The sequence below is a fragment of the Betta splendens genome, chromosome 6, assembly GCF_900634795.4.
Source record: "Betta splendens chromosome 6, fBetSpl5.4, whole genome shotgun sequence".
Lineage (NCBI taxonomy): Eukaryota > Metazoa > Chordata > Actinopteri > Anabantiformes > Osphronemidae > Betta > Betta splendens.
This window is the reverse complement of record NC_040886.2, coordinates 6,349,836-6,361,919: the sequence shown is the minus strand read 5'-3', so window position 1 is coordinate 6,361,919 and position 12,084 is coordinate 6,349,836. Positions and strand designations below refer to the sequence as shown.

The following is a 12,084-nucleotide window of genomic DNA, read 5'->3' as shown; positions in this document are numbered from 1 at the left end:
ACTGAAGCTCTGCAGGCTTCGATCAGGAGGCTTTGGAAAAAACAAACACAGGCACGAAAGGGAGAAAATGTCTCAGAGCGAGAAATGAACCTGTCTGGTGGTTTTTGGCTGTGGCGCGCTGTAATTAGCATGTGACTGACTCGCGTCGCTAGCTGGAGGACGGTGAGGTCAGCGGTCAGCCGGCGCTCACAATGAGGTCAAGTGCTATTCACGCTCCGACCGGTGCCTTTCTGCACGGAAGTCCCCAGCTGACGCTCCAATGTGACTGTCTGCAGGCTGCTTTGTGCGTTCACGCGGTCTGAAAATGAAATCAGCCGTCTGCCCCTTCCGACCTGCAAACCGCTTCTTTCCTTCATTTGCTTCTCCTGCCAGGCCTCCGGTTGACGGGCAGCCAGCGACTTCCCACACAACGCTGCTGTTGTCGGCTTCTGAGATGCATGTAGCTCAGAGAGTCGGCTGGTGAAGGCATCAGTGTGTCCACACACACACACACACACACACACACACACACACACACACACACACACACACACACACACACACACTAGGATGCGTTTAAATATGCGTTAATCTCTGAGTATCGAATTGTAAGGACGATGGATGCTGCCCTCACATGGGCTTTTTGGCAGAGGATGAAAGAGATAATCCATTTCTCCATTTCCTTCATGGAATGCCATAACTGTCTTCACAGCTGTTTTATTTACACAAGAACTCCCCAGCTCCTTCCCATCTTCATTATTCTGATATTTTCTCCCTCCACATCTCTCAAGTGGCATCAAGGTAAAAACAAATCTGTCTTATTACCACCCAGCTGTTTGTGCAGGTCCCTCTGAGGCTTGACAGGCTGAAAATGGAGCGCGTGGGTTTGAGTCGCCCCAAACCCCAACGCTGCACACTTGGCAAGTGGTTGAATGACATATCCCACGAGCCTCTCTGTCCGTCTAGCCTGTCTGTGGCTGTGGGGTTTCCTGAGCGGCAAGGCAGGGGCTGCTGTTTGTCTCGGACGGCGCAGGTAGGACTGGAATTAAACTACAGAAAGTGGCAGGTCGGACGTAAAGGCAGCGTTTTTGCCAGGAAGAAACCTGTCAGGCGGCGAAGGAGCCAATGGGACCGAGGCCCGGCTCGCGTCACACCAGAGCAGAGCCTACGGTGGGAAAAGGAGAATGACAACAGATTTGTCACTCGGCGCTCTGTTTTCACAGGAGCCGCAGGAATAGTCCTTTCCCCCCGGTCGATCACACACAAACATTCCTCCCAAGCAATCAAACACCCACATGCTCCTTTTAAAGGGTCCCCTCTGGGCCGTCGGGTCTCTCTGGGAAGGGGAGAGGGGTTTGTGTGTGGTCAGGATGTGGCTAGCACCTCTCGCTAGTCATGATTTACCAACAATAGCCGCGGTGGTTGCAGCCCGACACTCAGCAAATAGTACAAGTCTGAGTGGGTTGTCAGCGAGCCATGCTGGAAAGTATTCTCCCTCCGCCTGACTTGGTTCACGTTGTAACGCGGCCTCGCTCGACCATTCGGGGCGATTTATCGGCCGCCTCCTGCCAAGCTAGGTTCTATTAATTTCCGTGAAGGGCGTAGTTTGCGGGCGGGGTAAAAATGTACGAGAGCGCCAGGGCGAGAGTTGGCCCGTGTTTGTGCGTTACAGTAGGACAGGTTTACAGGCGGTCAGCTGTTATTGAGCTGTTGTGGTGTTGGGAATCACTGTGGGAACGTCCGCCGATGTGGATGGACCGGCTCCTCTGATATTCTGGAAGACGCACGTGCGGTAGCGTCGTAGCAGCTAAAACACAAACACAGCGCTCTTATTGGTTTTTCCAGATAGAGGAGGTTTTGATGGGGTTTGTTTTTTGATGGGTGGTCTGCAGACCCCCCCCCCCCCTTTGACCCGCAACACACAAACCCATCTATCCCCTCACACAACTAATAAACACACATAATCTAACACAGGCACGGTGTCCTGCGCCTTTGAGATGAGCGTCGGTGTGTAGCACCTGCAAAGGCAACAGCTGGGAACGCACGCTCGACAACACACGCACCGCCCCTCGTACATACACGGCCTCTACAGCTTTATTTGCGTTGCTGCCATGCTTGGGACGGAGGAATGTGTGAGACGGCGCCCCTGCTGAGAAGAAGCACACACCCTGCAGCCGCGGGACAGTTTGCTCTGTGTTTAATGATGACTCGGGATGACGGGGACTTGTTAGCGACCGGCGCTGCTAAAGGCAGAACATCAAAAGTGGTAGATTTACAAATGATGCAGCTAAATGAACACCTTCAAATCAGTTATTGATTCTTTTTAGCACAAAGTGGGCGTTTTACCTCATTCCAGTGATAACTTTATCAGTTCAAATACCAAAAACAATCAGGTGGCAAACTGAGCGGGCCCCTGGCCCCGATACAACACCATTGTCCTATAGCAGCCTCTTGAATGCGTGTGTAACAATAACACTGATATAATGCGTTAGTGTGTCCCATAGACCTGACCTCATGATTGCGTGTTAGCTACTAGAGGCCTTCACGGATGTGAATGGTCAAAAGGTTGTTCCTTTGGGGCGCAGGTTTCGTGTTTTGTGTGTGTGTGTGTGTGTGTGTAAGGGTCAGAGGTCAGCTGTAAACCCTTGGAGGTGTCAGATGGGTCTCACATGCAGCTGAATGAGGTCACCATACTGGATAAAGCTACTTTATGGCCTCGTGCTGAAGTGGTGGCCATGCGGACACGCCCTGCAGGTTCCCAGTCCTCGCTTTTCCGAGCTGCTCCGCTGTCATCTGTGAGGCGCACACACGGTCGCGTGATTTATACATTTGATGACACCGTACTTAACGCTAGGCCCGAGGGTGTGTGGCCGGGCTGTGCTGTGTGTCGGTGGGTGTGCCTGGGGTTGGGTGGTCCATTTACTGATTTACTGCCTGTATGAGCCTCTTACACGTGTTCCATCAGTGGCATTGGTTTCCCAGCCCATTGTATGAGACGCTCTGCCCTCACGAACCGCTGACCATGTTATGGCCAATGCGCACCGATCTCTCTTTCACAGCGAGGGCAGTTGTTGGACACAACAGGCACTTGGAAGTGGACCAGCCCCGCTCATTAACTACACACAAAGGCCTGCAGGCCTTTTAGACAAAGCTGTGCTCAGGTCACTGCCCTTCAGGGGAAAGTGCTGCACAATCGCATCGGCCATGAAATAATGCATACTCATCCCATCGGAGGCATGTCTAAATGGGAGCTGATGGACTTTAGTACGTAGGTTAAAGCGCCACAAACTGTGTTGGTGTTTATTTATACTGTGTTAGACACTTAAACTCAAATCTCAGTAGTTGGTAAAAGGAAGTTATTAAGTGCTTTGCTGAGGTAGGTTCAGTTTAATGTACTTACTATATAGTAGTAGCTCCATTACCTGATCTGATGTTGTGCTGCAGATCCATACAAACATACTGGGCGACTCCTGCAGCTGGTTTCTCCTACCTTTTCCTGGGCTTCTGATTCAGAGTCCAAACAGTCAGTCTGAGGGAGAAAAAGATGGAAAAGAGTGATTAAACGAGAGAGTGAGGCCACAGTCCTAATCGTAATCCATCCACCCCCCCACTTTAGGTTTTTCCTCCCGATTTGACTCACCCGGTTCTGCGTCATGATTTTGCTCCCTACTCGGCCCAACACGGAATGTTAATCAGCAGAAAGCTGCTTTAGATTTACAAGGGGGAATTTGGATCTAGTTCTTTTGAACCTCAAACTCCTAAGTTCCCTCCATCAAAGCTGCTCGCTGGGCTGTGAGAACCGTGTGGCAGCAAGAAATGAGTTTACTGGATCTCTGGAGTTGGAAGGGATTTGGTCCAAACTTCTGAAAGTGACGTACGTGTGGCTGTAACGGTCGGCAGGCGCCCCTATGGCGAAGGCACAGCATCTCTGCAAGTATGTTGATGTCTGCACTCAGGTGTGGACGCACAAGGGAAGCGCAATGGGGCCATAGAAAGGTTACGAAAGCCACAGTCCATGTCAGGAGTTGAGTTTAATAAGTAATGAGTCATGAGGAGCTTTTTATAGATGTTATTCAGGCCGGAGTTGAGGCGATAATGAAGTGGTGCCACACGTTACTTGTTATTTCTGTCTTCAAATTAATTGTGTTTTTTAAGGTGTTATAATCAATCTGCAAGTTAGATATTTAAGCGCGTCATCAGCCACATGTGAAAAAAAAAAGATACATGCCCTTTCTTTTGGGAGTTTTGATACACGTGTTTAATAAAACGCCACCTTTTAGCAGCGACTGCGCACTGTGCTGTGTATGAAACGCACCGGTACGAACCCCACAGTCTAGGTCCAGGTTCAGGACTTCGCTCAATGGGCATTTTGTCTGCCGTCCGAATGACTGGCCCTTTGTTCCCGCTCGCTCTACGGTCCGGCTCTGAGAAAACGAGCCGCGCAAACGGACAGAATAGGAGCAATTAGCGCGGGCACACACTGGCGTACACACCCCGTGGTCCTCGGCCCCGGCCCCGCTGCCCAGAGCCTCATTAGAATAGAGGGCAGCTTGTTGTTAGAAAGGAGGTTAACTGTTTTAAACAGTTAGGTCTTGATCCGCTCCAGTCAATAAGAGCTCTGCTGTACTGATGGAACGCTTACTCTTAGACAGTGATATCATCGCTAAAGTATTTGATTATGAGAGATGAGAGAGAATTTGATGTCAGACGTTTATGTGATTGTGTTATTGCAGTGTGTTTAATGTGTGTCGCCCAGCCTCCACACAGACCGTCGTGTCAGGACCGCATGCCGAGCCAGCCAGGCCTATTAAACCATGTCATCCAGTAATGAAGCCATACTGTCACTTTGCTGCACACTGAAGTGGTCTCGCATATGGAAATGGGGAACGTCGAACGAGACGAGAGATGGCCACAGGCACCGCACTTGGCCCGGAATGTGAGGTATAAAACGTGATTAGAGAGAGAGAGAGGAGGGCGAGTGAAGCAGGGACCGGGGCGATGGTGGAGGGAGAGTCACATTTAGTTTCGGGGTTTGTTGTTGTGTACCAGGCCTTTATAGGGTGGGCCTTTTTTTCCAGCGGTGCGGGAAACCAGCCCTAATAAATATCCTGAATCCCATCAATCCTAATTAGTCGCTGAGATGTGTGCGTTGTTTGTTTGGAGGTGTGGTGGGCGTTTTATTACAGACCATTTACAGCTCAATAGTCGTATTGTGAGACTGTTAGAGCCGCAGAATGCGGGAGTTTAAGCACATCAGGTTTAAACGAGTCCAATTTACGTGACAATTGATGTTTAACTCGTCCTGCTGGATTTTCAGACAAAACACATTACGAGTACTGGTTAATGTTGGATATCATCCTCTTCCTCTTTGACCTTTTCTCTGCAGAGTGTTGTTTCCGGTGTTGAGGTTTAGATTCTATCAGCGCACGCTGCGATTCCTGGCACTAAACTTCACACATTCTTGTCAAGTCTTGAACCTCGTGTGTAGAAAATATCCTCGAAGGTTTAAACAACACGCAGGGTGTGTGCGTGGAATCCTGTTTAACCCTACATGCAACTCCCATCTTTCCACTTCAGCTCCCAGCGATTAATGGTGTGTGTGGGTGTTCTCGGCCACTGGACTATGGGACGCTCGCTTCTACACAACTGATAAGGTTACTTCCTCCTTTAGCGCCAGCTGAGCGCCCCCCCCCGCCCCGTAACCCCCCGCAGCCGGGGTCACGGCGGTGTCAGGGGACGTCCACCAGACCGCTAGTCGTTTGTCCATCACGGTCCATGATTTATCAGGCTCTCAGAGGAATGCGCGTGTTAAAGACACCACTTCATTTCGCTCCTATTTGAATCTGAAATGGTTTGGACACTGATTCCCGTGAATGGCTTCTTCAGTCCAAACGGAAAACGTGAGTGTTGGCAGGAGCGGCTTCTCAGTGCTTCTTTGTTTGCCTCCACATGCTGTAGGTGGTTTGAATTGTGAAAGGCACACTTTTCTGTTAACTTGTCAGATGATTATTTTTAGTCCACTCACTAATAGAGCACTTTCAGTTTCTGAGCCCCTCTCTGTCCCACTTGACTCCTGTTTAGATAAGGATCGTGACCAGCGTCCACCAGAACAAGCAAACACGGGGGATATATTTAAACCCCCTATTCTGAATCTCTGCTCTTAGTGGAGCGGAACTAAACTGACCCTCCTCGTTTCCACACACAGATACACTGTGCATTCAACAAGTTCACCGTGTTCACCTTAAGCTCTCTGAAATTGGGCTCAAACAAAGGAAGAGTTTGTGTGTAACAACATGGGAAGAAGAATGTGTGTGGGTGAGGCTGGATGTGTGAAAAACAGGTGTTTTGAAGCTTTCAGGGGTGAAAAGCAAGAGGCCTCTCCTGTGAGTGAAAGATCACATCTGGCCTTTGGAGTCCACTGATACAGGCGAGGTGTGTGTGTGTGTGTGTGTGTGTGTGTGTGTGTGTGTGTGTGTGTGTGTGTGTGTGTGTGTGTGTGTGTGTGTGTGTGTGTGTGTGTGTGTGTTGGGTGAAGGACACGGGGGACGTGGGGGTGATACACACCCAGCGACGGCCTTGTCAAACACTGTGGGATTGTGTGACGGCTCGCCCTTCAGCCTCCACACAGGGATCGGCCCAGAGCCCCGTGGCCCAGAATCAGAGCCGTTCTCTGGGCAGGGGAAGTGGCTTTGAAGCCCCCATCTTCCCAGCTCTCTGATCCTTCCACCCTGTAATGAATGAACAGGCTGTTAAAGAAGGAAAGGCAGGTGTTCAGTCACACACACACACACACACACACACACACACACACACACACACACACACACACACACACACACACACACACACACACACACACACACACACACGCGCGCACACACACACACATGCACCACACACGCTGATCATGTCCTTATGTCTTTCAAACACTCTGCAGGATAGACACAACAAATGAGCACATAGACTCATTTCGGTGCAGGAATGTGCTTTTATCAGGTCAGAGTTGGTGGGAACTGAAAAATATGTAAAACACAACAATGTACAACATTTCAAAGGCCCAAATTCCTTAAATTGTAAGTAACATTATAGGTGATGTTGACAAGTTTTAACTGAAAGCTCATGTGTCTTATTCCCCCATAACAAAAAACGGTTGTGTATTTTAACCGCAATGCTTTTGAGAAACCGGCATGGAAGGAAACTGTTGCAGGGCTCATTAATGTTCAGCTGTGATTTGTTGCTGGGATTCCGACAGGACGTTCGAGGGATCAGCCTCGCTAATGGAACCATAATGGCAGCGAAAGAATGAAAGTCTTGTGCCACTTGTCCCCTGCCTCACCCCCCCCAGCATCAGATCTGCATGCCTTGTCTTCCTCCACCCATCCCCATCCTCCTCCTCCTCCTCCTCCTCCTCCTCCTCCTCCTCCTCCCCCGTCCCCTTCGTCTCATCCGGCCAGAAGTGATGCACATAGCGGTTAAGCTGCTGCCGCTGGTGATATTAGTGACAGGCCCGGGTTGGCTGGCAGGGCCCGCTTCAGGCCCAGATGACGCAGGCTGGGGTTCAGCGGTGAGGCAGGCGGCGGGTGGGACCGTGGGAACCGCCGGGGAGCGCGGCCGTGTGTGGGGATTTGCTCCAGCTTGGAGCGAATGTGCCCCGAATCAGCTGAAACAACAGCAGATAAACAGTTCCAGCGGCTTCACCTCCGTTGGAGACGCGTCTATTTTAAGCCTGCTAAATATAGTCTGAAGCCTTTTCTGTGAAAGTAATAACAAAAGCTTCAGGACACATAAACCAGATCCTGTCCTTCTTTTATTATTCTGTTCAAACAGTCTCCACTAATTTACGATGCAGGTTCTAATTGAAGCATGACGTTCTGTTCAAACAGCTTCATCGCTTGTGACTCACCTCAGGGAGTCTGTGTGTTGCAGTATGAGACATGCTTATGTGCACAGCTGACACAACCTGAGACAGAACTTCACAAACATGCCAGGAGGCAGGAATCTCACCTACAAGGCCGTAAAAACTATTTCTGAATAAATCGGCTCTGTGACAAAATCTCAAATTATCTCAACAATATTTATGAGAAATAATCAGCAAGGTGAGACAAAGTCCTGTCATAATTACTGAAATACCTGGAAAAATGACAAACGTGTGTGTGTGCGGGGTGGTATGTGGGTGGGTGTATGTGAGGGTGTGTGTGTGTGTGTGTGTGCGTGTGTGTGTGTGTGTGCGTGGGTGTGTGTGTGTGTGTGTGTGTGTGTGTGTGTGTGTGTGTGTGTGTGTGTGTGTGTGTGTGTGTGTGTGTGTGTGTGCGTGTGTGCATGCATGTTTGTGTGTGTGTGTCTGTGCATGTGTGTGTGTGACGCGTTGGAGCGTGCTCCCGGGTTGTTTGTGCGCCGTGCGCATTCTGCCGAGCTGCGGTTTGCTGCTGGAGGCAGCGTTGCCATTGTGTTGGGAACGGGGAGTCAGCACATATTGCACAAGTCAGATGGTGGAGCGAGTGAGCGAGCGAGTGAGCGAGCGAGCGAGGTAGATGATGTTTCACTTTTTATAGGAGACAGGCTTCCCTTTGGCAGCAGGGCTCTGCCGGGGTGGAACTATCTCTGGTTCGATCGATATGTTTTTCATTTACGAGGCTCCGCTCTCCCGTCCGCTGTGTCTCAGAGACTCAGCGTATCGCGTGTCTTTATAGAGCTGTTGACGTACAGCCTGTCCAGATGTTTACAGCCAGACTCCTGTCTCGTGGAGCCGTTTCTCCAATTTTGGTAAAATATTAAAGCTGATGTCACAACTATTGCTAGAGGGTTTTACCTCCACTTCTTCATTCAACCACAAGCTCTTACTTTTTTTTGGAAAGTCGCCCAAGTTATGATTTGTACCTCCTGCTGAGCTCTGTGTGTATTTGAAGGACGATGCCAGCGAAGGCTCATTTGGTCAATCAGGCCTTTTAATACACATGCTGTAGTTAATAGTGTTCACATAGGCTATTAAAACATTTTAATGCAGAACAGAAAGTCCAGCTTAGCTTCTGTCACAGTGTGTAGGGTGGCAGGGGCCTTTTTAACTTATTTCAGCTGCATCAGCATTTTCTTTTCCTTTCAGCGTCCCTCTGGTTCCCGTGAGAGGACAGCTGTAGCCGGGAGCACATGCTAATGTCATTCCAGTGGTGCTCCACTGTCTTCTCCCTTTTTGTGAGAGCAGGGAGAGTTCGAGACAGGGACGCTGGGTTCCTCCAGCTTCGGGAATAAATCACAAAATGTAGCGATCAGCGTCTCTCCGCCCCGCGTTTAATCGCCCCCTCTCGCTCCCTCCGGCTTTGGCAGGAGCTTCACCTCCAACTCTGGAGCCAAAGCCTCCGGGTTAGCGGTCCGGATGAACTAGGTGCCTGGAGCTAGCGGAACAACCGCACGTTCTGCTCTGCCCGCGTTCTGATGCTCTCGCGTCGCATCCGCTGTGCGTTTCCACGGATGAACAACACTGCGGCGTCGGATTATGGGAGAACGTGGCACAAACACACCAACAGAGCGAAATCCTATCTTTTACTTCATGAATTTCATTAATGTTTTTTGGCTTCACAGCAAGTCTGTCGGAGAAGCTCGGTGCAGATGTCCCAGACTGACCCCAGTTATACACAGCACAGGACGACGGCGTCTTATTTTGAAGTTGTTCCAATCCAATTCACATAAACCTAGATCCACTCACGCAGTTTTTTATCGTTTCAGTGCTTCTTCGGCTCCCGGTCTGTTTGTTTTCTCTGCGCCAAGTGATGTCACCGTGCTCCGTGCAGTGCGTCTGCCCGCATCCATGACTCACGGCGTTGATCCTAAAGGCTGCTCTCTCTCTCTCTGCTTGCGCGTCGCCAGGTGTCCTGTCTCTTCCGGCCCATTTCAGTCCCTACACCGAGAACCAGCAGACGTCGGTGGACAGCAGGGAGGATGCCTATGCCCAGCTGGAGCTGAGGACGCTGGAGCAGTCTCTGCTAGCGACCTGCGTGGGCAGCATCTCTGAGCTGAGTGAGTACATGCGGCTCACAAGAGTGTGTGGATGTGGTTTATAGACACACACACTCACACACGCACACACACACACACACACACACACACACACACACACACACACACACACACACACACACACACACACACACACACACACACACACAGAGTTTTTATTTAATCTAATGCATTCATCCACCGAGCTTTCCTGTTGCTGCTGCAAAGTAAACAGCAACAATGAAGCAGTTGTCACTTTCATAAATAGACATTTGTTAACACACCTAGTTACCGTTTGTCAGCTCCTGCAGACAATAAACACGTCCCCTGCCACAAACTCTCTTGTTATTTTGGACAATCTCGTGCCAGACATAACAGCGAGATAACAGCGCCGCGTTATCGGATATGTCCCATCTCGTGTCTAAATATAAGGAGAATACGTGTATCTGGGCAGATAGACGAGAGCTCTGCAGAATAAAGCCCTGGTGTCTCCTCCTACAGCGTGTGGCTCCTTCAACAGCCTCTCCATTCATTCACTCTGTTTAACATAACGACTTTGATGGAGAGTTGGCATCAGGTCGTTAAAAATCAAAGGAGAAGCCAAAGAATATAAAGGGGTGGAAAGGTAAAGCAGGAGGCGATGGTAGGAATGAAATGCTAGAGATGGAGCAGGCACCGGGCAGGTTTTGGTGTGGAGGTGTGGGATTCAGGGGAAATGATGGAACGCTTGAGAGGTGAAGACTGAGGCTTTCTGGGCAGCGGCGCGAGGAGGAGGGATGGAGGTCGGTGCTGGTCGGAGCGGGGATGGATTTCCTTCTGCAAACGAGCCAGACACTCTGCCGCTTGTTCCTGCAGCACAAGGCCGCGTTCATGGGCGGCCGCCGCCAGCGAGCCGTCGGGGGAGGGGGGGGGGCACACACGCCCTTTCTCCCCACCGGCTCAGTGGCGCCTTTGTGCCACAGCGCGGCTCTGGACCGGGCTGGCATCTCTCAGCCTCACCCGTGCCTACCAACACACACGCGGGACGGGAACACGGGCCGTTGGATCTGACTGGCTGGACCCGGCCAGACACGTGGACACACAGACCCACAGTCGACTACTGTACACATTCATGTTGGAAATATCCTGAAAATCTCCTCTCATCAACTATGGGAACCTGTGACCATGCAGTGAACTAAGATCCTGATGCCAGTGCCTGTGAAGACACTCACCCAGGGGTCACGCGGGGTCCAGAGAACATGTTTTATCGCCTCTGTGGTACATTTTGTCATGACATTAAACGCATAAACAGGAAGTTATTGACTTCCAAAAGTAGCTAATACAGAATAAGTTGTCTGCTTAGACCTCTGGAGCTCAGTTGTGGCTCGGGGCACAATGAGCGCTGTAAAGCCAGGGTGAGGCTCTCCGTCTTGGGGAAGGAATTCCTGGGAGACCTCCTGGGGGGTGGGACTGGTAGTGGTTAACACAAAGGAGACCCTTCAGGTTTAAGTGGGCTCTGTTTTTTCCTCTCTCTCTCTCTAATCGAACCCCCTGGAGGTGCCCTGAACTCCACTCGCTCCTCTAATAAGTCGCTGTAATCTGGTCAGAAATGAACCCGGGACAATTATGCCAAACGAGCGTCAACCCGGTTTCCCTCCCTCACACTTCCTTTCTCACCCCCCACGGCCCCCGTGGTGATGTTTGGCCTCTCTTCACCGCACGTACACCGCGTTTTTTTGATGCCGATGCCGCTCGTCTGTTTGCAGCGCTCTCATTTCTCGCTCACGTTCTCTTGTTCCAGGCGACCTGGTGTCCCGTGCGATGCACCACATGCAGCGCCTCAGCTCTGTGCGCCCGGGCCTGAGCCCGGCCCGCTACGCCCGGCCCCAGCAGCCCGTGTCCTGGTCGCCCGACGCCCTCCACACCCTCTACTACTTCCTGCGCTGCCCACAAATGGAGTCCATGGAGAATCCCAACTTGGACCCCCCACGCATGGCGCTCAGCAAGGAGAGGTGGGAATCACGCATGACTGGAGCGGGGCAGTTTGAGATGTGCTGGAGGCAGTGACAGATCTAATCTTCCTACAGTGGCCTGTTTGTCCACACATTTTCTCTCAGCCACTTACGCTCCCATCGC

The 12,084-nt window shown here is 51.0% G+C and overlaps 1 protein-coding gene across 3 annotated transcripts in view; it reads left to right on the top strand.

Moving 5' to 3' along the window:
• abtb2b (ankyrin repeat and BTB (POZ) domain containing 2b) overlaps positions 1 to 12,084 on the top strand; it is a 29,360-nt gene that overhangs the window by 9,483 nt on the left and 7,793 nt on the right. For 2 of the 3 annotated variants that reach the window (XM_029154304.3, XM_055509820.1), the window contains exons 2-3: positions 9,841 to 9,990; positions 11,750 to 11,960. In XM_029154304.3, coding sequence (XP_029010137.1) covers positions 9,841 to 9,990; positions 11,750 to 11,960 — 361 coding nt within the window. Of the gene's footprint in view, positions 1 to 8,536; positions 8,743 to 9,840; positions 9,991 to 11,749; positions 11,961 to 12,084 lie in introns of those variants that run through there. The other variant, XM_055509821.1, reaches the window with a different exon arrangement.